The sequence below is a fragment of the Leuciscus leuciscus genome, assembly GCF_965113295.1.
Source record: "Leuciscus leuciscus genome assembly, chromosome: 20".
NCBI classification, from domain to species: Eukaryota; Metazoa; Chordata; class Actinopteri; order Cypriniformes; family Leuciscidae; genus Leuciscus; species Leuciscus leuciscus.
The window spans coordinates 7,415,369-7,440,400 of record NC_138744.1 but is presented as its reverse complement, the minus strand read 5'-3'; the positions used below and the strand labels follow the sequence as shown (position 1 = coordinate 7,440,400).

Genomic DNA, 25,032 nt, shown 5'->3' with positions numbered 1-25,032 from the left:
TAGGACTGTGTTAGGACTTGTAACAAATGGTTAGGAATAGTTAGGCTGTCTGATCGCTGGAAAGATGTTGGTTATTTATTTATATTTTTGTACTTCCAAATGTATGTGGGTTTTTCCTCTGATTTGTAAAACAGTGACCGACCGCATATACGCTCTGAGGTATGAGTTGTCGTGGCCGAGTGGTTAAGGCGATGGACTAGAAATCCATTGGGGTCTCCCCGCGCAGGTTCGAATCCTGCCGACAACGAAATGTTTTCCGTTTTAAAGGAAGTCGGAAGCGTCATGTCCTCATGGAGAACACGTGAATGGGATGTTTACAGGACATTAAAGTTGATTTTGTGAAAATATAACCAGTGAAGCCTTTCTGAGCGGATAACAAATAAATGATCCACACGTTTCTATAGTAACAAACGTGGCGTTCTCCACCGAATAGTAATGGCGGATGATTTGGACGATTTACTTGATGAAGTCGAATCAAAGTTTTGTTGTAGCACCTCGGCGTCCAAACAGTCAAGTTATGTTTCAAAACAAACGGACCAAAAGTGTGTGAATCCCAAGGACAAGAAACAGTCAAGGTGGTAAGCTAGCGGGATTAGCACCCGAGCTAACGTAGCCAAAATGAATCCAAATAAAGTCAAACTAAAACCTTGATGTATACAATATAGCCAAACACCTTTAATACGTTGTAGATGTGCGATATTTTATATTAGCAATCGGACTAAAATGTAAAAAAAAAAATATATATATATGTTTGCTAGGAGGCTAACAAAACAACGTCTCTAACATCTATACAAAACCAGATTCTTCCAAGTCAGATTTGTAATAGTTTGATTTTTATTTCCACGTTTTCCAGAAAACAAGGCGGTAAAAGAGCTGAGCACGAGAATGATGATGTTGACGCTATGCTGCAGGAAATTCTGGATGATGATTATCAACCCATCAGCACACATGATGTAAGTGAACAAAGCAATACTTTTAATTTTTCAAACAACACTAGCATTAATATTGCTAGTTGTTGTTGACAGTGCACATTCATCATCTGAAAACAATCTCTTATGATCTGAACAGGAACCCATTTCAGGAAAGACATCCACAAGTGATTCCTTTTCTCAGACTATGTCCAAGAAGTAAGTTTTTGGTTTCACATGCATGTAGAAGTTATACAGGAGAAAAAGAGCATTTTAAATGCGAAACATAATTCGATTTAAGATGTAAGATGTGTTGTCAATGATTAACTCTTGTCACTTTTCCCTCAAACAGATGTTGCCCTGTGTTTCTTGGTGGAAGCTCTACACTACATGGTATTGGAACCAGCGTTTCTCAAAGGTGGAAATTACATCAGAATCCGTCTTGCCTGGTCTTGAGGGCCACATGCATATTTTAATGCACACATTAATAACAACAACCAGTATCACAATGCATATAGAAATTTTCCCCATTGAGAAAGCACTTCTGACCAAGTAATTCAGTCATGACAGATTTAATTAGATGTATTCTGACTGTAGTCTGTAACAAGAACTCTTGTTTTTGAAGGGCCTGCAACCGATTAAGATGTACCTCTTGTGACTTCAGCGTACTCATGTTTGACGATCACGAGTGGGACTCGTCCTGCAACTATTTATTTTTCAGGTAAGGTATCTGCAAAAATGTCAGGAGGGAACATAATCTCATCAGGAGGGGGCAGCATTGATCCATGTCTCCCACTGTAGCAGATGAGGCATTCTTAGAGGCTCACTAAGCCCTTGTTTTTGCACAGCATCAGCTTGTCAGTTAATGATGCCTTTGTTGAAGTCATCATGTCATCCGCTTGCAGATATGCTTTATGAAATGTTTGGACGGACTGATAAAGAAATACTTTTCAACACAAGCGTTCGACAACGCAACACACCACCTTTTTTTGTGCAAACCCTGTTTTCCGCCGGACACGTCATTTCCTTATTATCTTCAGCACAGTTGTCTTGCAGCGTCTCACTCAACTTTAGCATCAAACAGACAGTGAATCATTCGCACCATGTCTTTTATGTAGTTATCTTCCATATTTAGGCCACGATGCACTTTGCTGCTTGCTCAGACACAGTCGAGCTCTAAGGGCCTTTGTGTTTTAATTATCTACTTTTTCAAGATGTTCAAGCTTGTATCTTTAATTAGGAGAGCATGTGGTTGGAATTTGTCAATGAATCTTTAAAAACTTTAACTTCAGGCTTGCCCTTTAAACAGGTAAAATAAGAGCTCATCAAGAGACCACTTTTTCAGGATGGTTGCTCTATTTTACAGTTTCCATTGCTGAGATTACATGCTGTAGTTTAAAATAAAAGATAGAATAGGTTGAAAAGAACCCTTTATACTTCTAAAGTATAATCTCTTAAAAATAGTCCATATCAGGAGTTTTTAAACCACGTAAACAGTGGTTAATATCTGAGGATATTTGAATAGCTTGGAAAATTTTCTTGGAACCTTGTGTTTATAATTGTCTTAATACGAATGGTTCTTGTATTTAATATTCAGGTATATTGAAGAATTCTACCCAAGGTCATATTTCTCTTCAAAACTGCATTTCAATTACGCAGAAAATGAGGTGGAAATTCTCTCTCTCTCTCTCTCTCTCTCTCTCTCTCTCTCTCTCTCTCTCTCTCTCTCTCTCTCTCTCTCTCTCTCTCTCTCACACCTTCTTTAATGAACTATGTGGAGAAAGAGACCGCATCACTTGTGCATGAACTTGTTTATCTGCGGGGAACCCCAGGTGGAGTTGGTGTGGGAACATGGCTGGCCTTGCACAGGAAAAGACCTTCAGCTTCGGTTACAGAAGTGCAAGCTAAAATTCACTGCATTTAAACCTTCAAAGATTATACAGGCCACGAACACGTCAGAACAGAACATGGTCAACATGTATGACACAAAATAACTATGTACAAAACCAGGGTTTTCAACAGCACCAGTGCTACTTCCTTGCTTTGTAGAGCAAACAGTACAGCTGCCCTTTCGAGATATAATATAGGAGAACTTCCCAATAAATTCTGCCCATGCCTTAAGTGTTTTTGGTTTGGCTTTATTAATTCTTGCTGTTGTGCATTCTAACAGTGCAATATTTTTGAGATCTATTAGCCACATTTTAACTGCCGGAAACGAATATGCTTCATTTTTGTAATTCCGCTAGGTGCCTAGCCTGGTTAAAACCAGACCATTCTCAGTAGTAACTGAGTTATGGTCTGGCAAAGCTCCATAGACAAATCATTTCCAAAGGGGCGTCAACAACGGACGTCGCTCAACCAATCAGAGCGATCGTCATCGTGTAAAGCCATATGCTGCGTCCCAATTCGCCTAAGTTACACTACGCCATAAAAGTATGTACTCTTTTTGTGAAGAAAAGGTATTTACTTTTGAATGTGTAGCAAAAAAGTAGGCAAGCTTTGGGACATACTACTTCGTCATCTTTATCGGACGGATCTGTCGCGTGCATCCTGTCACGTAAACTGCCCTGTCAATCATCTTGTCACAGTTAAAATCCTCTATTAAATCTAATTTAATTTCCTACCGTTTCGGAGAGAAATGTAGTAGCACGTTCATCTGCCAGTGGGTCTTTCATGGAGACTGTCCTCATGTGTTTGCAATTTGAATATAATAATGCATTTAAAAGTTGCTGCGCTTCACCAACGGACGTCGCTCAAATACCTCTGGGCGCAATTGGATAGACCTAAAACCAATCAGAGCGATCGTCATCGTGTAAAGCCCGCCTCAACGTTTCTGATTGGTGCCGCGATTTCGAGGGATTAGAAATGGGCTTGAATGAGCTCTTTGCCAGACTACTTGCAGAGCAAATCTAAATTTGCCGGAAGTTGTCTGGGTTTTCCCAGGCTACTAGGTGCCACTAGTGTTGCAGAAAAGCTTCCATTTTTTTGTGCAATAAATAATAATACAACTTTTTTGTTTGTTTTAATTATATTTTTATTTATAATATTGCTTTTATTTTTCATGTTACTGGGGTGAAATGAGACCTGGACAAAAAGTCTGGGGTAACCACTCGACTTTACAGCTTTTTTTGCTCTTGTTCAAAACAGCCAGCCCCAATTTGAAGCGATGAAGCAGACCCACATTCAATATATTAGTTCTTAAAAGTCTGATTGCAGTCGGTGATACATTTCCAAAGATAAGCCGAGTTGTGTAACTGAGCGCTCTTGATTGAAATTGGAGATTTGTGAACTACAATTACAGTAATATATTCAAATCCTCACAAGGCTTCTGCTCTTTTCCCTTTCTTTAGGAACAACATGCCAGACTATAACAAACTAAAAGCCAAACTGAGGAGGAGAAAGGGTGTGCGTGCGTATGCCTGCCAGTGTAGCTGGCACTCTGCCCTGTCCCTCTCAGACCTGAGGGAGCAACAGCAGCTGAAGTGGGTTTGCGGAAAACACAAAGCATGAACTCCCTCAGTTCTCCCTCTGAAATCTTATCTGTGTCTCCCAGCAAGTGTTGTGTGCTCCCCTCCTCACAAAAGAGAATGCTGGTCATTTTCAAAATAGATATATTTTGTGCAATTTATGGATAGCAAAGAATTTATGGCTGGATAGCAAAGAATTATTTTCCGTTTTTTGTTTTGTGTGAAGTCTCTTTGTCTATACTACATTCTCCCTTAGAATGATGAAGCTCAGTGGATGGTTTATATTATAGACTCTTTTTTCTTTTTTTTTAATTAAAGGACGTAATGTGTTCAAATATTGTAAATACACATGCTAATTTTTAGACATTTTCACAATTAATAAATAATAGGATGCTTGATCATTGTTTAGAATGTTTATTATAATACAGATGAACGATGTTGATTTATCTTTGTGTTCTTCCGGTATATTAAGAGACACTCAGGTATTGCAAGGGCCCATTTGCATTACATTCCACAGTTTTCAGGGATGTGTTGTTGTGAATCATCTGTTCAAAATATTAAATGCAAAACATGGTCCACAGAATAAAGTAAAAATAATTATGTGTGCTTTTCTAAAAAAAAATTATAGCTTACCTGCTGAGTGAAATCTCTAGCAGTTATCATGCTGATTTCACCAGGTTTCAATGTTAGCGTAGTCACTATCGGAAGATGCAGCAGAATTGTCCTCCTTCTCTTTTATAGATGGTACATTCACGTACGATGCTTCTGATGTTGTACTACTATTATCTGTTTCTAAAATAAATGTAAAAAAAAAAAAAGTAAGTGCCAGTGAATTATTTTACCTTCAAATTGATCCTGCTTGCTTTAAGGTTCAAGGTTGCTGTACAAAAGACCAAGGTTCAAAAGAGCTGTGTGATTTCAGAAAGGAAGCTCTCTGTGCAAAGAAATATCGTCACGTGGTTAAGTACAAGAGGTACCTTGACTGAGGTTTCTAGATACATGCTGTTCGTCGTAACCGTCAGTACTTTCTGTCGTCTGTGCAATGTGGGGATTCTGAAAAGACATCTCAGGAAGTGATGGGCTTTCCTCACCTTCCAAAAACAAGAGAGACCAATTGTAACTATTTTTAACTATCAAGCTGTTTAAAAGGTGCGACTAGCATTATGCAGATGAGTCAAATATGCAGCTGTTTACAGATTTGAAACCAAATTTAGGTTAAAAAGGTTTTTTTTAAATATAGTTGGGGGTCAGTTTTTACATGTTTTTGAAAGTCTCTTATGTTTGATGAAAAATACAGAAGACAGTAATAAAAAAAAATGTATTACAATTTAAATGAACTGTTTTCTATTTGAATATATCTAAAAATATAATTTATTCCTGTGATAGCAAATTACTCCAGTCTTCAGTGTCACACGATCCTTCAGAAGTCATTCTAATATGCTGATTTGCTGCTCAAGAAACATTTCTTATTATCAATGTTGAAAATAGTTGGGAAATAAGGTTTTTAGGATATTTATAATTGTATTTAAAACAAAGAAACACGACAAAATTACAATAAAATATAAAAAATTCTGCACTATTTCTAGGTCAAATAGAGTTCATGTTTTGAATTTCTCTCAAAGTATTTTGCTGATAATACAATTATAATTAAGATATTTATATTAAATAAGAAAAATGAAAAACCAAAGGATTTTTCACTTGCGGTCTGTTTATTTATTGTGATGGTTCATTCATACCATAACGGAGACAGCCGTTTTCATCAATCTCTGTGTTCTGATAGCACTCTTCTGATGAAGTACTGTCTGAATCATTCTCATCTGTAAAGCAGAGAAGAATTCACACGCTTCCTTGTCAAAATACACAGTTGTCAATATTGTTGCATTGTTAAAACAAAAAGGTACCTCGACTGTGGGCACGAGGAACATGACAGCCGCCGTAACCAGCAGTGTTTCCTGTCATCTGAGTGCTGTGGGGTGTCTGTAGTGACTTCTCAAGAAGTGATGGGCTTTCCTCGTCTTCTGCAGAAGACAGATGCCTGAGGTTTAGCTGAGAGAATGAATCCTCAGAATGCTCATTGACAATACCCATCAAACTTCAATTTAAAGGAATAGTTCATTTCAAAATGAAAATTCTGTCATAATTTACTCACCCTCAAGTTGTTTCAAACCTGTATGAATTTCAAAGAAGATATTTTGAAGAATGTCGGTAACCAAACAGTTGATGTACCCCATTGATTTCCATAGTATTTTTTTCCTACTATGGAAGTCAATGGGGTCCATCAACTGTCTGGTTACAAGCATTCTTCAAAATATATTTCTTTGTGTTCAGCAGAAGAAAGAAATTCATACAGGTTTGAAACAACTTGAGGGTGAGAAAATTGTGAATTTTAATTTTTGGGTGAACTATCCCTTTAAATCGCTTGATATGAGCCTACCACAGTGGAGATTCTTGTCCATGTCCATCTCTGTGTTTTGATAGCACTCGAATGAAGATGTACTGTCTGAATCATTCACATCTACTGCTGAAGACAAAGAATTCATGAATCTGTTATGTGTTTCCCTACTACAAGATACGGTTTAAGGCGAGATAAATATTTCAAAACAGAGTGATAATCAGAGCTTTACCTTGACTGTCAGTGTCTGCTAATAACACAGTGTCACCATAAGACAGGGGTGCAAACTGGGAATTTTCATGCATCGACGCCGCTTCCTCACCTTCATGAGGGCGGAAAAAAGATAAAATATTAGTAAATACACCTACACATGTTCCCTCTGGATTAAATTACTCAAATGAACCTAATGTATGATTTATTTGTGCATACGTGACTTGAAATTGTTGTCTGTGTCGGTCTCTGTGTTTTGATAGAACTCTCCAGATGATGTACTGCTTGAATCATTCACATCTACTGCAAGAGACAAAACAGGGTTCATAAATTTGAAATGTATTTCCCTACCAAAAATGCAACTTCTCAGAGAGGAAATATTTGAAACGGTAAACAGCTTTACCGTTACCTGGTGAGTTATGGTCACCATAAGACAGGTGTGTCAATGGTGACTTTTCATGAAGTGATGGTGTTTCCGCACCTTCATTAAGGAAAAACATTTGATTGTTAGTATTTTATGAATATTCACAGTAATAAAAATAATCATACTATTTTATTAATATTATGATGCATACATCAAGACATGCATACATCTAGACATCCTCTCTCTGGATTAATCAAATGAAGGTGCATCAAAATATTAAATGAACCCGAAATATGATTTATTTGTGCATACGTGACTTGGGAATGTTGTCCTCTGTGTTTTGATAGAACTCTCCAGAAGATGTACTGCTTGAATCATTCACATCTACTGCGGTGTATAGAGCAAAAAAAATATAGATATACTGATTTATTTCTTACTAAAAGTTGTATAAATACGGTCACATTAGATCAGTGTACCTTGACTGTGGGTGTCAGGGATACCAAAAAACAGTGGTGTCAGTGAGGGTTTATCACCTTCAAAACAAAGAAAAAATTAAATATAGGTAGATAAAATATAGGTAATCCTTGGTAAGAGTAAAATATCCCATGTATCCGATTGATTTATTTGTTCATACCTGACTTGAGGGTGTCCATGTTGATTTCCACGTTGTGTGCATATCTTTCTCCACAGCATGTACTGTCTACATCATTCATATCTCCTGTTAGACAGAGTGAAGAAGAATTCGTACATATCAAATGTGGTTCTTCACAAGTCACTGCTTATCCTTTAATGCAGAGCCTTTGACTTTAAAAAGAATATGTAAAACAGAAAAACTAGTGAACTATTTTGAAATGCAATTTTTTACGGAACTTTATTATTTCTATTTCTATTGATATAGAACCTACCCATGTCGGCTAAAGTATTTCCTGTTTCGTCTCTTTATATAAGTGAAAAGGTAGGACCCATCACATCCTGACATGAGTGTTATGAAAGATCTCAGACAAGAATCAAATGCCAGTGTTGCACTGAATTGAATATTATCTTGAATATTGAATTTTTTATGTGTGAAAAAGAAAAACAAAAGCATATTTCTGATACCATAAAGCACGGGTCCTCAAATAGAGGACCACGCTCTGGTTCCGGACCCTGGCTTGTTACAACCGGACCCCGAGACATGATGACAACGGTATAAAAATATTACCGTTTCTACAGTTTAAAGTGAGCAGTGCGTCAAAACAACGGAAAACAGTGCACAACACAAGCGCTCATGGTCGCTCAAGGTAATGATTTTTCTGCGCTTTATCCTCTAATATTTTTATCTAGAGCCAAACACGCTTCATTCAACCATTCAGTTCGCGATGCTTCTCTCTCCCGCTAAAGAAGCACCAGATTAAGAGCTGAAGCCAAAACGGTTATTCAAACAACAGCAAAAACACAGTGAACAGCTAAATAGATTGATACTTCTGCTAAAATGCAAAATGCAGCAAATTCAAAAAAAAAAAATAATAATAAAAAAACACATAATGTATATGACTTTGACAATTCAAATAAGCAAGTTTTAGTAATTTTTTCATCTATATATATTTAGCATTATTAATCAGCATGTTAAGAGCATTTAATAAAAAACAATGTTATAATTAGGGAAATTGTTTGTAGATGGCAAGGAAAGACAACTAAAACCTTGAAACAACTTTGTTTTCTGCTCAAGATGAGAGCGTTTTGATTATCATGTACATTGTTGATTTGTTTGTTTTTAGTAGATATAAAATATATATATAAAAATATTTTCAAGAGGAAACACCCCATACAGTATATTTTCTGTCACATGGCCTTCTGCCATACATCTAAATGTAAAAAATAATAATACCCTGATAAAACATTGGATCCTACATTTTAATATTCATATCCAAATGGGCTGATGAGTATTTATTTGATTTTTTTGAGAAATTCTCAGACTCCACTGCTTTGGCTCCGTGGGCCCAATATACTCATCTATGATGACTATTTAGGTTTTTTTTTTTTTTTTTTTTTTTAAACAAAGTACTGCTGGCCAGATGCAAGTTTATAACTAATCCAAAAAAAGTATTACCTCTGCTGGGAAGGAAATATAGAGGCCGGACCACTTGCAATTTAGAAAGGCTGTTGATGGCACTTTTGTACATCTGCTTTCATAACAAAATATACTCTGACTTGTTTCATAAGGGAGATGTCAGAAGCTGGAGCTGAAGTGCTCAGTAGTTGCACTGATAGTGGTTTAGTTTAATGTGAACTTAAGTACAGAGGGAAACAAAAAATTTCTCCACTGACCCACACCGACCATTTTTTTAATCTAAAAATGGCTTATGCCAGTCTCTGTCGACTGATTCTCTGTCGCAACTTTTCTTGATGCGTGTCATTTTAAATAAGGACTGATTATGTATTTGTGGTCATTTGCAGTAGAAGTGTTGTCTGCTAAAGCAGCATACTTGGTGAGTTGTTTAGATGCAGTCTTTGCGGTCGAATGCTGTTGTGATGTTCATAGTCTGAATCAGAGTCAGAGTTGTGAGTGGGTTGATTTAATCTCCTGCTGAATTTACGGCCATAGTTTGAGCTCATTCTCGGGCCAAGGCTTTCTGAGGAATGAAAAACAGAAAGTGCACATTTACGTCAAATTTAAAGTTTGACCATTACAGAAATGACAAAACATTTAATGTTTATGACAAATACAATCTCATTGTATATATGTTAATCATTACAGATCCAATGCATAAACACTGAATCACTTGTTTACAGAAATTGAAAAATAATGTGGTTTAACCCCTTTTTTGTGAAATAAATTAGAAAAATCACAAAATATTGGTTAAGGGCTTCCATTGGTGACAAATTTCACGCTTCAATTTCTATTAAAAAAACTTGTGATTTGATTCAATTCTGATTTCGATTTAATTTGATTTTGATTAATTTACATATTTGATAAATTTACATACCTAAATTTTCTCAAGGGAAAAAAACGCTCAAATGCTGTAAACTAATCAAAGAACCCCGTCAGTTGGTACATTACTATACTATTAAAGGTTAAAATTAACTGATTTATATACAAACATTGAAATTAGCGGTTTATTGACATCTTTCCATGGTTGAAACACTGATTGAGCTCGAGACATGAAACAGATTTGTACTGTATTTTTCAACATACCTTCTGATGTTGATTTCGTGCTATAATTAGCAGTAAAAAGGAAGAGATGATCAATTCACAAGCTCTCTGTGCTTCTCTAAAAAAGCGATCTGTCATGCCACATTAAAGAGCGCCAAATCGGTATTTATTGATTGCATTTTGTAATTAAAATTCGAAATGAGAATCGATTAAAATCGACAGATCGAAATGTAGGTAACTAAATACTAAAAAAAAGAAACAATCAGTTATGAGGATGTAGAAATCAAATATATTGCAATACAAACCATACTGCTGCACCCTGGCATCCGGGACAATTTGTGTGTTATAGACTCCTATCTGTACATTGGACTGGTCCTCCAGGCTGGTGTGGGAATTACTTTGATGTTGATGAATCACACATGCTGTTGGCAAAGAGGATGAAAAAGAATTACTTAAACTTCCCCATGCAGCACTAAGCCTCTGCCTAAAGCTTTTGTATTGCTGTGGTAACTAATGTCAAAAGAAATAGTTCACAAAAGGTTTGAATCTCTTCATATTCTATGAAAAAGCCTTCCCTGATTTTTGAAAGAAATGCTCTAAGTGCACACAGAAATTGGCAAAGAAGTGAGTAAGTGAGTTTGTTTGAGGTTTATAACAATCAAATATTTTTAAAAACTAAAGTGTTGTACTACTACTCAGAGATGTTCTTGGAGTTAGAAAATCTATTTCATTTAGTTCTAAGAAAACTTGTTTGTTACTTCTTTTCCAATACCACTTTGATATTTTGTCATCTAAAGCAAAAAAATATATTTTTTTGATTTTGTGATGACTGCTTTTGAATATAAAAAGTGATTATAATCTACTTGCCTTTTGTTCTTTTGAAATGCACACAGGCAGCAGCATTTATAATAATAAACATAAGTAAAACAATAGATAAGATGGTGCAGCCAATCGCTGCTGCTGAAACTCCACGGCGGCGTTCTGTTACTGCCACTGCGGTTGACGCTAAAATAAACAGAGAAGGTTTTATTGACAGAAATCATGCAGACCTTTTTTTTCCATTAATTTTCTCTTTTGAAAAAGAAGAAACTGAAGCATCACCTGCCACCAGTATTGTTAACTCCGGCTCGGTTGTGCTGCAGTTGGGTGTGAACTCAACACTTTCTGTATGAAAGACATTTAATCCACTGGATACATCAAAGAAATTCAAGACTTGTCACTCTGTATTTCACAACAAAACACTAACAAGCTGAAGCTTATATATGTGTGCTTTGACATTTCAGAAATACTGTTGTAAGCCTGCCCTACTTTTTACCCATTTTCAGACCAACGTGGAAATTATGTCTATCCACCCCAAAAAGTTAAATCTGACCTACAACTGAGACTAAGAGCTGAAACAAATTATGTTAATGTTCCACCTCAAGAGGTCACATACTACAACCTCAAATACACACAGGAAATGTAACATTAGGCTCAAAAAGTTAGTTCCAGCATCCCTATTCGCATACTATCCATCCTAAATAGTATTAGTATTAGTATTAGTATCGAAATTAGAATTAGCGTGTCCCAAATCGTAGTATGTTAAAAATTTGTATTCCAAAGATACCCGGATGGTTTGCTCTTTCAAGTTAGAATTCAAAGTGCAGATCCATGCACACTCTAATGGCTCATATTGCCCTCAACCCACTGTGCATTAGATGAAAATTCGACTAGAACTACAAACACAAATAAAAAGTGTTAAAAACTACAAATGTGGTGGATGTGCGAGTCCGACGGTTAAGTAGAGAGGTTTAGATAAAGGATTTGAGCGATTAATAATCAGTATCTAACCTAGTGAAAAAATATTTATTCATTGTTGTCCACCATATATTTCATCTGCAATAGCATTGTGATTCTCAACTTTGCATCATTATGCAAACACATGTGGACTGTTCTCCACATGAAAGACACATGCCTGGCAGATCAACGTGCTTCTATATTCTCTCCAAAAGAATTTCTGTTGCAGAAATTTTATTAAATGGAATGTGGAGGATTTGAACTCAGTTTAAACGGTGACAGGATGCACGTAACTAAGCAACAGAGCTGTCAGTTAAATTAATTATGACTAAGTAGTATGTCCAAAAGCTTGCCTATTTGACTGTTACACACTCAAAAGTATGTACTTTTTCCTTCACAAAAACAGTATACTTTTAGGGCATAGTATAAGTAGGCGAATTGGGAAGCAGTGAATGTCTACACATCAATTGTCAACATGAAGATGAAATTGCACCTTTTTACTTTCCTACTGCACGATTCATCAGTGCATGTTATTCCAAATAAAATGTCTTTGTAATCTTTAATCTAAATATAATAACTTGCTTTCCTTTCAGTTGACATCATTCAGGCCTTGTGGACTGCTTGGATAATGTTAAACAATTGCCAAATGCCTATTTAAAGGTGCTCCAAGCGATGTCACGTGTTTTTTAGGCCCAAACATTTTTTGTCACATACAGGAAACATCTCCTCACTATCCGCTAGCTGCCTGTCCCCTGAACACACTGTAAAAAAAACGCGGTCTCTGTAGACAGCCCAGGCTCCACAAACGGCAAGAAAAACAAACTGGCCCAGCCTTGGCAACGAAACATAACAAACAGTGTTCCAGCCAATAACCAGCAAGAATGATTTGGGGGTGGGGATGGGGGGTTAGTGCGCGTGCACATGAGGGGGGTGTGGGGAGTGGAGGAGAGAGAAGCATGAAGAGGGAAGTTAGCTAGAGGAGAGATGTCCTAGACAACGACAACGACTAACGTTAAAAATGTATATTCTTGAGAATTTTGATATGGCCGACACACGACCAAAGAGATGACGTTCCGATGAACGAATAACAAAGAATAGGGAAAAGGAGAAGGAATGCGCAAAGTCCCGAATTTACATAGGAAAAGCGTTCAGAAGGTGGCGAGAACTCCGCCGGCAGAAGGGCTCCCAATCCGACATTCATGTGGCTCTGTTTTTGCTGGACAGGCGGGTTTTTCAAATCCAGTTTGGTTTTTCTAAATGGTTCATAACTGTTTCAGGAAGCACGGAAGGGAGGGGGAGGGGACGGGATGAGGAGGAGGGAGGGTCGAGCTAGCCTCCGTTTTGTTTGACAATACTTTGAACGTCAACAAGAAGTGACGTCACCCAACATCGCTTATAGCACCTTTAATACTGTTTAAACAAATTACCATTCTGCTATGTCCACGTTTTACCAACCAATCAAATCCCACCCTACATATTTTCTAATTGAAAATCCTTTTTAACAGAAGTAAAATGGGTTGCAAACTTGAATTCACCTTGACTTCAATGTTCTTTCTTTGTGTAGAAAAGAGTGGTGTTTTATGTTATTAAGCACTTGCCAATTAAGTGTACATGTGTATAGTACCTGAACACACAATGCCAGCGTCTTCCTTATGTCCACAGTAGTTGAAAGTGTTGTTGACGGGGCCGCACTCCCATAAGTTGCTCTCTGTGCCGTTGCATTTCATTTTGCTGATGTGGATGGCTCCGCTGCCGGCCTCAAAAAAGGCGTTTCTTATTGCACTGCCACATCTCAGCTGGGCACATACTACTTGTCCACTTTTGATGTCAAAATCATCATCACACACCGTTCCCCATTGCCCAGAATGCACCAGCTCCACCCGTCCAGCACAGCGATCACGTCCTCCGATCAATTTCACAGCCTGGTGCTCTGGAAGACAGAGGTTAGGCCGATCAAATCACAATTAAAGCATTGAGACAAAAGTAGAGCACTTATCAAAACATATCTGAGAAGATCTCAGATGACTCACCGCAAATGACTTCAGTTGCATTTGTGCAGTCGCCTTCTGCGGCTGTAGTGCAGTTGTGCAGTTTTGAGTCTTTCAAGATGCAGTCTGCAAGACAAGTGCCATTGTGCACCGTTGCAGTCGTGCCGATCTCAAAAACGCGGCCACAACCAAAAAGTTCACAGATTTGGAGAGCAAACTCTTCCTCAGCCTCCGCATCCAGAAGTTTGAGGGTCACATGGACTGTAGTGTTCTGGTGAAGAGCCCTGAGCACACCAGAGCAGCCCTTGGACAGACTCAGTGTGGAGAGCTCAACTAGTTCAGAAGGGGAAAAGGGACATAAATTATTTCATTGACTAAATTCATGAGAATGATAGGAACAGTTAGGGTAGATGGTTCACATTTATATCTTCACAGCATGCTGGGTTGAGTCAGAAACTTTTCCAGCATCGCATCCTGGCACTGATCTTATCTGGGTGTTAATTCTGTGTGTATTTCTAGCGCTAGACTTTTATTTAGATCCAAACAGCAAAGTGAATATGTAAACCGTGGGGCATTGTTTTGTGTTGCAAAACGTTGTAGCAGTACACTGCAACACAGCCACATCCCGTGAGTCACTTCCTGTGGAAATGTCATATTGTAGCATGGAGGACACTGGGGAAAGAACTTTTTTTTTAGAAAGTTTATGACATTGCCTCCACAGTGTGGTTTGAGCATATGAAGTTCTCCTGATTTATGACTACAGGATGCAGATTGTGTCTGTGTATACTGTTTGTGGAATTATGATTCATTCTGAAGGTCTTTCTTTAGAGTGACTTTTAAATAGGGTCAGGGGTCACTGGTCTGGTGTTCCACTGTTGGTGGTGAAATACACTACGGTTCAAAGGTTTGGCGTTAGTACGTTTTTTTTCCTTTTATTCAGATTTTTTCTTTTAAAATTGATCAAAAGTGACAGTTAAGACATTTACATTGTTGTAAAAAAACGTCTATTTCAAATGAATGCCGTTCTTTCTATTCATCCAAGAATTCGGAAAAAAAATTTATCAAGGTTTCCACAAACTGATTTCAACATGGTTATTAATACGACATGCTTCTGGAGCACCAAATCAGCATGTAAGAATGATTGAAGGATCATGTGAAACTGAAGACTGGAGTTATTTGCCATCACAGGAATAAATAACATTTTAAAATATATTACAATAGAAAACATTCTTTTAAATTTGTAATAATATTTTACAGCATTGCATTTATTTTTTGCTGTGCTTTTGATCAAATAAATGCAGCCTTGGTCAGCATAAAAGATGGATTTCAACAAAACAAAACTAAATCTTACAGACCCACTTTTGGTAGTGTAGCAGTTGATGCAGAATCATAGATATCTCACACAAAATAGTATAAAATAGGTTCTGACACTCAAAAAAGGTTACCAAATGGTCGATGACAGGAGGTGCCGAAATCTGTCGAAAATGTTATTTATCAACCTCAGGAGGTCATATTAAACATGATATGAGAGTCTTTTAATTTTCTCCAATGTTTGCAACTTTTACAACCCTGTTAACAATCTGTGGTGTTAAAAATAGTTGTGAGTGGAATAAAAGTGTATAAAGTAATACTGATGTAATGAGGTCACGGCTTTGAACACGGCTCAACCAATCGGAATCAAGGACAGAAACTATCCGTTTTATAATACTAATCAAACCATTATTTATTTAAACATTAAATAACCATCAAAATGTGTAAAATAAATAATAAAACATATCACTTAATAGGAACTTGCTAGTTTGGATGCAAATTAATAAAGTCAATAAAATAATAATAAAGTCAATAAAATAATAATAAAGTCAATAAAATTACACTTTCATGAACATAACTTATATTTTAATCAAATGTAATTTTTCACAATAATTTGAATAACAGGGTTGATGAATACTATAAACAAAGCAATATTATTACAAATTGGGAAAATAGAATGAGATTATTTACTCGTCTTCTCACGATACTGTAGAAAGGGTCAGAATTGTTCAATATTATTATGTAAAATGTAATTTTGAATAGTTAAAATTATTTAGTAATTACATAATTTTAACGGACTGTCAATAGAATATCAATTCAACAATAGATTGTCAAAATTACGACGATGTTTAATTGTTGGATATAGTCGAGAGACAAGGGTCTTCCAATTAAGTGCAAGGACATTTCTGTGGGACACCAGCTTTTCTTTACCTTCTTCATGTCTGATGTCTGTGTGATTGTGTAGGGCATTTACTTGCACATATTAAACAGTTCTTAATGATTTTAAAATTAATTATACTGCGCAAAAAAAAATGAAGCGGCTGTCTCCGGGGTGGTAGATTGCTCTCACAGTTTTGTGCAATCTTGCTGATCTCTTTTCTCTGCTCTGTTTGATGACAGCGGGTTGGTCTCAGCAGGCCTACCCCAAACACTGTTCTCATGCACATTGTTCATTAACATCTTGATTAACTGCTTGATTCCTCTGTGGCCCACTTTTAAATAAGTGAGCTTTTTTTTTTTATCATCATGAGATTGCTGCTAACTGCACTGATAACACTGATCTAGACATCATATTTTCAAAGGAAAGGCAAAAGTTCTCTTAAGAAAAAAATCATTCAACTTACTCTGTTTGTCTGAATCATCAGCACTCTTGGAAGGAAGGTCATCTGTACTATTGAGCCCTGAATATGACAAGATGAACATCATGAGTTTTGCTGAGAACATATTGCTTGGAGCCAGAGGGCAAAAACTGTCAATTAAGTGTAAAAGTAGAACAGAGCGCTCAAATCTAACATCTTCTAATCTGCTGTAATTCTTCTCGGTCTACAAAGACAATATTCATCAAAGACAACAGCAATGAGACACTGTTGAACAAGACGCATTAAAAGTGCTCAGCTCAACATAAAAACAACAAAAATGATACTCTGCAAAACTACGGTAATGTTTGGTTACAAAGTTGTCTACAAAGTTCGCATTTGAAGATTTTGTCATGGTGGAAAAAAAATTAAATATAGGCCTACAATGTCCTGTGGTGTGAAGTAAACATGTAGATATTTGGCAGTTTTACACAATATGAACGAGACTGTAAGATGACGTACAAGCTACCTAATAATAAAGTTAAGTCATTGTAGTGATTTATAACTATAGGACTAGTTCTGTGTGAAAAATGCATTTGTGACACTATTTAAATGTTCTCAGGGAATCTAAAAACAAAATGATTACAAAAATGCCATGATGTACTCCACATGGAGAGAGTGCGGTATGGTGTTATTGGTAACCTTGATAAATTTTACAATATATGGCAACCATTTCTGGATCATCTTGCCCAACTTAACGCTAAACCTGACCAGTAATGTAGGACATTGTATGCTGTCTGTTCTGCCCTCTACTGAATTTGTGCTTGTTTTCTTACTGAAACGATATACGCCCTGATTGCCTTATTATTATTTTTGTATTATTTATTTATTTTTTATTTATCATTATATATATTGTCATTATTAATAGTGGATGATATTAATAATTATATATGTTGTTTCTGCTAATATCATCATTCATTGAGTTGTATACATCTTAATGTATTTTGTTTTCTTTTTTGTAAAATGTAAAATCTTAATAAAAATACTTAAAAAAAAAAAAAAAAAAAATGCCATGATGTCTATGTCCGCTTTTGGCACTTAAAAAAATGTATTCTCACGGAATCAAATAAATGTAGCCTATAGGTTTATAATTAATAATTGAATATGCTTTAGAACACTATATTTGTTGTAATACAAAATGAGAGAATTAATTATTAAATAAAAATTGACAAATGAAAAAATTTATTTGAGAGAATTTGATGTATACTGAGATTATTTGCAAACTTTTTCTCAGATTAACAGTTATTTTATACAGACCAATCTTATTCATCAAAACACAGTTTGTATTTGTATTATAATGCACTATTTCTGTCCGGATCCCATCTGTGCTATGCATTCATCAAAGCAAAACACTGAAGAAAAATATAACATTGGTCTTATTCTATTTTTGAAACACTTTTCTATAAATGTAAGGCCTTGTAAAATGTCTACTTGTAAAGTTAATAACATCTGCAGCTTGTTGGAAACAAAAACTAAAACTGGCTATAAGGAAAATTCAGCGATATGATTTGTTTTTTATTTTTAGCCATCTTATGCATTTGACTTTCAAATTACCGGTAAGTCATCTTTCTTCATTCAATCTCCTGTGAAGTTCAGCTTATTTATTCACCAATGTGTCACAGTACACTGAAGTGCATAAATGAACCTGGTTGCACTTTGTGCAAACAGCTCTTTGGAAAAGCGTCGTAATGAGCCGAGGCATCGATGAACTTTCTTTTATCACTTTTAAAAAAAAAAAGCCTTCCGATTGCATTGTGCTGCATTAGTTAAACTGAGCTTTGTTTTAACCACAAAGCATGTCTTACAAGAAGTCTTTTGTTGAAAGTGCACATTTGATTTTCCATCTATGATAGTGATTGTTTCTCAAGAGCTATTTAGATGGATTGTGCAACAGTCTTTGAGATTTGTACAACCTCTCTACTCAAGTATCATCAACTTAATAGACTTTAATTAAACATTAGAATATGTAAAACAGAAATGTTAGATTATAGAATATAATATCGCAGTTGAACACAAGCTTTTTAGATGAAAGACCCAGTCTGCCTACACAACCATACATCAGAACCATTTTACCTTGAGACAAGGACAAAGCCTGGAGAACAACACACAGCAGCAGAATCGGCATCTCTCAGTCAGTCAGCCTAACAGCCAAAGATTTGTGTTCGTCCCGTAACTCTGCGTTACTCTGACTGATGAACGTGACCCTGCACATTCAGCCTTTGGTGTGCAGTTGCTGCATGTGGTTTCCACTACGGGGCGAATTCGAGCATTTTGCCTCACACATACACTCACTACCACAAACACACACCCTATTTTGCTACCGTCACAGGTCAAGTGCACATGTTTGCGGTGTTAAACCGATAAACTTTCACTTCATATTTCACTGCTTTAAAATATGTTTCTGTGGATAATGGAGTGGTTTCAATTCTAGCATTAGTTTTATAACTAAGCTTTCTTCCCCTTTCATTTCCCTCCAGTTCATTAAAAGACTTGTATTGAGTTCCTTTGAGTATTTAAACAAAAGACTCAAGCTAGGAAGAATCGATCAAGCGTTCATGAGCATGCAATTAATGAACTGAAGGGACAATGAATAGCTGTATGTTTAATAGTCTGTTATTATCGTCAAGCCTAAATTGCAAACAGTGTTTGCATCTAAGACTTCAAAGTAGACCCTCCTATACTTGTGCCCATTGTCCTGGACTTCAAGCAAGATGTCCATTACCTTATCCTATTGGATTTCTACTGCATTACAGAGAAACTGATGGTCATGGCCCAAAAATGTTTAGTTTTTTTCTGATATGAGAGCAAGGAAAATAGCTAAAAGCAAATAATAAAATTCATTGAACAAAATAAACAAGCTTTTAGAATGGAGGAGAAAAGGTTTCCCATTTCTTTTGCTGTTGACATCAAAGGCCATGTGTCCAATCAAATATTTTTTTGATGTAAATTCATCTGTCATTTGGACCAAGCCAGCCAAATTGGGCAGATGTCAATATGGACAGGATGAAATTGTGCAAGGTAAAAAGAAAATATGACCTAGACTGCCCTAGTGAAAAAAAAACTAACCCAAAATGTTTTAAAATATTTTTATTTCATACTAACTATACTACAAATCCATTAATATATTATGACATATCGCTTGAGACTTACTAATATAAATACTATTATTCAACTTTTTTGGAGTACTTCTTTATTGCACAATGCATGCATTGCACATTTATTAATATTAAGCCTAAAATGTGTTTTAATATCACTATTAGTAAGGATAGTATGATCTCTGTATAACATCGGTCTTTGAAGAGATTTTAAGTGTACCTAAAGTATTCTTGCAATAGTTTAACTTCAGCTCAATCAAATATACTTAAGCATATCTTTCGTTGGACCTCAGCACTATTTCCGGGTAATTAAAGTGCATTAAGTACAAAATAAGTTGTTCCAATTTAGCAGACTTTAAGTAAAAGTACCAAAGTATACCAAAAGTACAATTGTAGGGTATTTAGCCTATGGGCTATTAAGTAAATACATATGTAAATGTATTTACTTAGTATAAAATAAATGTATTTCAAATACATTTTGGTATATTTAGGGTGCATTAAATACAGGTTCACTTGCAGTGAAAATTAGGGATGTCCCGATCCGATCCACGTCATCGGTATCGTGCCGATACTGGCCCAGAACGCTAGATCGGATATCGGAGGGGAGAAAAAAATATGATCCGATACCTATTAGGGGTGGAACGGTACATGTATTCGTATTGAACCGAAACGGTACGTGCGTCACGGTTCGATGCATGGATTTACACGGAGAATACACGGTATAAAAATAAGTAAAACTCGCGTGCACATTACTTAATGTAATGCGGAGCTACTGTTAGATACGCGCATAGATACAGTGCTATGATAAAGTTCCCTTGGCCTTTGGAATTAAAATAGCCCCACATCATCACATAGCCTTCACCATACCTAGAGATTGGCATGGTTTTATTTCAGTTAGCCTAATAGCTGGTTTGATTTGCATTGAGAGATGATCTTATGGAAAGTACTCCATGCCAATCTCTAGGTATGGTGAAGGCTATGTGATGATGTGGGGCTATTTTAAATCCAAAGGCCAAGGGAACTTTATCAGGATGCATAGTATCCTGGATCCATGAAGTAACTGGCCTTTAAAAATACAAATCTGCCTGCCTCTATGGGAATTTAACATAGGGGTGTCCAGACTTATGCACCCTGTATTTTAAGGAAGAACATTTATTTATTTACGATACATTATTCATTCACAAAGAAAATTGGTGTCCTTAAAGGTTGGATTTTTCCTAATTTTTTTAATTAAGGCATTAAGTTCAATTTCCAAAAGATGATATTTTTGTCCTCTTTTTAGTCAACTTTAGCATGGGTGTCTAAACTTATGCACTGTATAAGCGGGTTATTTACATAGACAGTAAAAGAAATGGACACAGCGACCCCATAGAGACAGAGCGCAACGCATCATAATCTGAAGACCACGCCCACCGGGGGGGACAATCCAACCATCTCCATTGACTTTGCATTGCGAGAGGCTGCTTCCTTGTCAAATGCCTAAAAGCTGCTGTGTGACAAGGTGTACAGCAAACAAGCTAAAAAAAAAACAGAAATACGTTTTTATAATCTGTCGACCCCAAAAAACTAGCGTTTAAGGACACAAAAGTGGATACAGGCTGGAACGAATGGGTAAATTGGGATCCTGACACTCAGTATGCACTAAAAAATGCAGTAAACATTTTGTCACTGGTAAGTCAAATGTCAGTTTTATATATAAAATTTTTGTAAGCTAAGCTATACTGTCGCCGATTACGTTCCCTGCTCCAGTGGACGTAGTTCTCAGAGTAATAAAACACCTTGCTCTCTGTTTCAATTGCCTGTATCCACTTTTGTGTCCTTAAATGCTTGTTTTTTGGGGTCGACAGATTATAAAAACTTATTTCTGGGTTTTTTTGTTTGCTATACACCTTGTCACATAGCAGCTTGTTTTGTTATAAGTCAGAAATGACAAGGAGGCAGCCTCTCGCAATGCAAAGTCAATGGAGACGGTTGGAAAGCTGCGGCATCGGTATCGGAAGTGAAAAAGTGGTATCGGGACATCCCTAGTGAAAATACCATGTCTGTGCCAACCGCAATGTGTTTTGTGGTGAATTATTGGCATGATAGATAACATCGAAATTGAAGTTTCAATCATGTAGAAGCCAAAAAATTAAGTTGAAACAATAGTACTGTTGTGTTTGTGTCATTACTTGTCTTTCCAACTTAACGTTTTTACTTTTCCAATGTAAAAGCATTTTAGAACCACAGTTATATGAGAATATTATTAGACAGCAACTGTCTTCAACATCATATGTTACAAAAACAGCCGCCTCCCACCTCAGAAACATTGCTAAACTACGGAACATGCTATCTGTTTCTGATGCAGAAAAGCTATGCTTTCATGACCTCTAGACTAGATTACTGTAATGCATTACTAGCTTGTTGTCCTGCATCCTCAATAAACAAGCTGCAAGAGGTCAAGAAAATATGATCATTTAACACCAATTTTATCATCTCTACACTAGTTTCCTATTAAGTTCCGTATCGATTACAAAGTATTGCTACTGACCTATTAGGCCCTTAGTGGTTTAGCTCCAGTGTATTTAACTAATCTTCTATCGCCCTATAATCCAACATGCTCTTTAATGTTCTAAGTCCAGTAAATGAGGGGGAGAGTTTTCGCATTTGGCTCTTAAACTGTGGAATAGCCTTCCTGATAATGTTCGGAGCTCAGGCTCACTCTCCAATCTAGATTAAAGGGATACTTCAACTCTGGAAAGATGAATGTGTATTTAAAATGGGTCATTTATGTAGAAGAAATGTGAAATTATTTTTGAATTTGGAGCTTTCTAGACTGAGAAAAGCCAGAAAATGTTTTTTGGGCTTATGTGGATGAAAGACAACAACTCCCAGAAAGCACTTGCTTCGCTGCCCTAGGAGGCCACTCCCAAGCCACACCTACCGGTAAGAGAGCGCAGTTTAAAACAACAAGGCTAGGCTACTAGTGAGTCTCCTAGTGTCTCACTAGTTACTAGTGAGAACAAAAGGTGTGCATGTAAACAATGAATGGCGACTGCAGAAAGCAAAAGCCGAATCCCGGATATTTTGGACGATCTCAACGGCCGGACATGTCCGGGAAAAAAAAAGAGTATGGTAACCCCTACTACTCAGCTTTCTCCTACTACTCAGCTTTCTCCACAGAACAAGAGCCTGTTAGCTTAGCTTCCAAAGAAAGACGGCTGATACTATGTGTACATTCTGTGAGTGAGATCCCACCCTCTATGGGCGGGTTTAAAACATGCAGAACAGCCCCTACTACTGGCTGTAGTCTTTAGCCTCTGGCCAAAAAATCCTCCGATGACGCAAAATGACGATTTTTGCGTCATCGGAGGATTTTTTCCAGACAAAAAATACATAAATCTCTCGTCAGGGGGATATGAGGGTGGAAAGCACGGTAATTCGAAAATACTACAGGTTCTCTACTAATACAAAGCTTAATGCTAAATCCTGAAGTATCCCTTTAAAGATGCATCTCTTTAGCCAAGCATTCATATAATGCATCACATAACCTTGTACTCCAGTTATATCAGATCAAACACACACGATTATATTTTGCTTGAAATTTTATGAACAGCAGCTACGCTAATTATTGCTGCTTTTCTGATTCTACCTCGGGATGCCGTTTCGCGATTTGAAACGATATGTATAGTGAAAAGCGCTATGCAATTAAATGTGAATTTAATTGAATTTCTGACTGCTATACCGGAAAACTGAAGCAAATTTTCTCTATGAAATGAAAATAAAGAATAACTTTACCTTTATTTCATGTAGACTTTTAAGTCTGGTGATGTAACCAGATTTGTGGGGATTACTCAAACTGAAAATTTTCGGGAACTTTTGGGGATTACTCAAACTGAGACTCACAGAAACGTTGCAGATCTAATGCAGCTTTGAGTGTTTCTACCCACATAATGAACTGATCATTATGGGATGGTGTGGCTTAGTGGTTAAAGACCTGGGAGATGCGTTTCTCAAAAGCATCATGAGCTAAGTTGATCATAGAGACCATTGTTGGCAATGGTTGTACGATTAGGCTTTTGATGTTTTTGGGAAATGCAGCCCTGGGCTGGTTACTGTAAGGTCGCATGTTTGACCCCACAAAATATGAACCTCTAAGGGTTGTACCTTAACATGGGCGACTTGATGTGAAGTCATGAAATCGAATCTCATTCAAGAAGGAACTTGGGCCAATCACAGAGACTCTTTTCACTTGGGACAATAAGTAACCCCGAAAAACAAACCCCCTACAACAACAGCAGCCTGACAACCACCAACAACACCATGTCATTGTGGCAGCAACTTTTGGATGGTCAAGCACAACTCTTTTTTTCTTTCTTTTTTTTGGGGTAAAATGTAAACACTGTAAAAATGTAAAAGTTCCTCTCGTATTCTCTTTAGCTGCATATCTGTGCATAACCACAAGAGGGAAGCTCTAATGTTATTTGATTTTCTTGAAGTACTGCTGAGATGTGAAAAATATCCACCATTCATTATCTATCACCTTTAATTTTGTATTGTGTATTTCAACTCCCGTTTCCTGTTGGTATGTGATTTCAGGTCGACTGCAGTAGCCACAGGAAATATTATTTGCTGGTCAAAACACTGCTGAGTAAAAAAGATTTGTGTCTCCACAGTACAAATGCACTGAGATCTCTCTCTCTCGTCTCTGCTAATAGAAGACAAAACAAGGTATGGTTTTCTCAGCATTATGGCCCTCTCAGGAAACCTTCATGCTAACAGTACACAGTCCTAAAAGCAAAGTTGTTCAAGGACAACACTTAAGTCTCTGTCCTCTCTGTCTTTGTGCAAATGGTACAATCAGGTTTTCCCCTTGCCAGGTTGTGCTTTCAGATTTAAAGGGAAAATTTACAGCCAGCCAGTCATTACTCTGTTATCGTGTCAAATGTTACCACTCTTAGTCCCCAATGAGTAGGCTAGTTGTGTAAAGCCTGAACAAAAAGAACCAAAAATATTTTCTTTAAACTATTAACCTGTAGGCAGTTTGCTGTTAT

The 25,032-nt window shown here is 36.8% G+C and overlaps 2 protein-coding genes and 1 long non-coding RNA gene across 9 annotated transcripts in view; 1 reads left to right on the top strand and 2 right to left on the bottom strand.

Annotated features, from left to right (window-relative positions):
• The window catches only part of LOC309483506, a 159,160-nt gene that overhangs the window by 33,395 nt on the left and 100,733 nt on the right, over nucleotides 1-25,032 (bottom strand). The gene's annotated exons all lie outside the window — the stretch shown is intronic.
• Nucleotides 167-4,771, top strand: cfap418 (cilia and flagella associated protein 418). The gene is made up of 6 exons (XM_082149374.1): nucleotides 167-575; nucleotides 854-953; nucleotides 1,069-1,127; nucleotides 1,261-1,326; nucleotides 1,534-1,629; nucleotides 4,259-4,771. The coding sequence occupies exons 1-6, from the start codon at nucleotides 436-438 to the stop codon at nucleotides 4,416-4,418; spliced, it is 621 nt and encodes a 206-aa protein (XP_082005500.1). The 5' UTR covers nucleotides 167-435; the 3' UTR covers nucleotides 4,419-4,771.
• Nucleotides 4,774-19,161, bottom strand: LOC309483467 (uncharacterized protein). 7 transcript variants are annotated; one of them, XM_082149334.1, is made up of 20 exons: nucleotides 18,978-19,161; nucleotides 16,893-16,949; nucleotides 14,281-14,571; nucleotides 13,875-14,180; nucleotides 11,576-11,638; nucleotides 11,342-11,479; nucleotides 10,780-10,896; nucleotides 9,807-9,953; nucleotides 7,976-8,059; nucleotides 7,818-7,874; nucleotides 7,654-7,728; nucleotides 7,381-7,458; nucleotides 7,197-7,277; nucleotides 7,000-7,089; nucleotides 6,820-6,896; nucleotides 6,277-6,394; nucleotides 6,112-6,192; nucleotides 5,353-5,466; nucleotides 5,009-5,167; nucleotides 4,774-4,920 (listed from the first exon to the last, which is right to left on the bottom strand). In XM_082149334.1, the coding sequence occupies exons 1-19, from the start codon at nucleotides 19,027-19,029 to the stop codon at nucleotides 5,046-5,048; spliced, it is 2,148 nt and encodes a 715-aa protein (XP_082005460.1). In that variant the 5' UTR covers nucleotides 19,030-19,161; the 3' UTR covers nucleotides 4,774-4,920; nucleotides 5,009-5,045. The 7 variants fall into 7 exon arrangements, with proteins under 7 accessions (XP_082005460.1, XP_082005461.1, XP_082005458.1 ...); XM_082149335.1 differs by having other exon boundaries at nucleotides 6,820-6,893; XM_082149332.1 differs by having other exon boundaries at nucleotides 6,277-6,393; nucleotides 6,810-6,896; nucleotides 7,654-7,725.

Excerpts from the sequence above, each read along its gene's own strand:
- LOC309483467 (XM_082149329.1), bottom strand. The coding sequence starts at position 19,029 with ATGCCGATTCTGCTGCTGTGTGTTGTTCTCCAGGCTTTGTCCTTGTCT. Across the intron at positions 9,954-10,779 it reads TGCCAGGGTGCAGCAGTATG|AAAGCCTTGGCCCGAGAATG; the intron begins GTTTGTATTGCA and ends TTCATTCCTCAG. Across the intron at positions 6,193-6,276 it reads TCCTCGTGCCCACAGTCGAG|ATGAGAATGATTCAGACAGT; the intron begins GTACCTTTTTGT and ends TCTGCTTTACAG.
- cfap418 (XM_082149374.1), top strand. The coding sequence starts at position 436 with ATGGCGGATGATTTGGACGATTTACTTGATGAAGTCGAATCAAAGTTT. Across the intron at positions 576-853 it reads AAGGACAAGAAACAGTCAAG|AAAACAAGGCGGTAAAAGAG; the intron begins GTGGTAAGCTAG and ends CACGTTTTCCAG. Across the intron at positions 1,630-4,258 it reads TGCAACTATTTATTTTTCAG|GAACAACATGCCAGACTATA; the intron begins GTAAGGTATCTG and ends CCCTTTCTTTAG.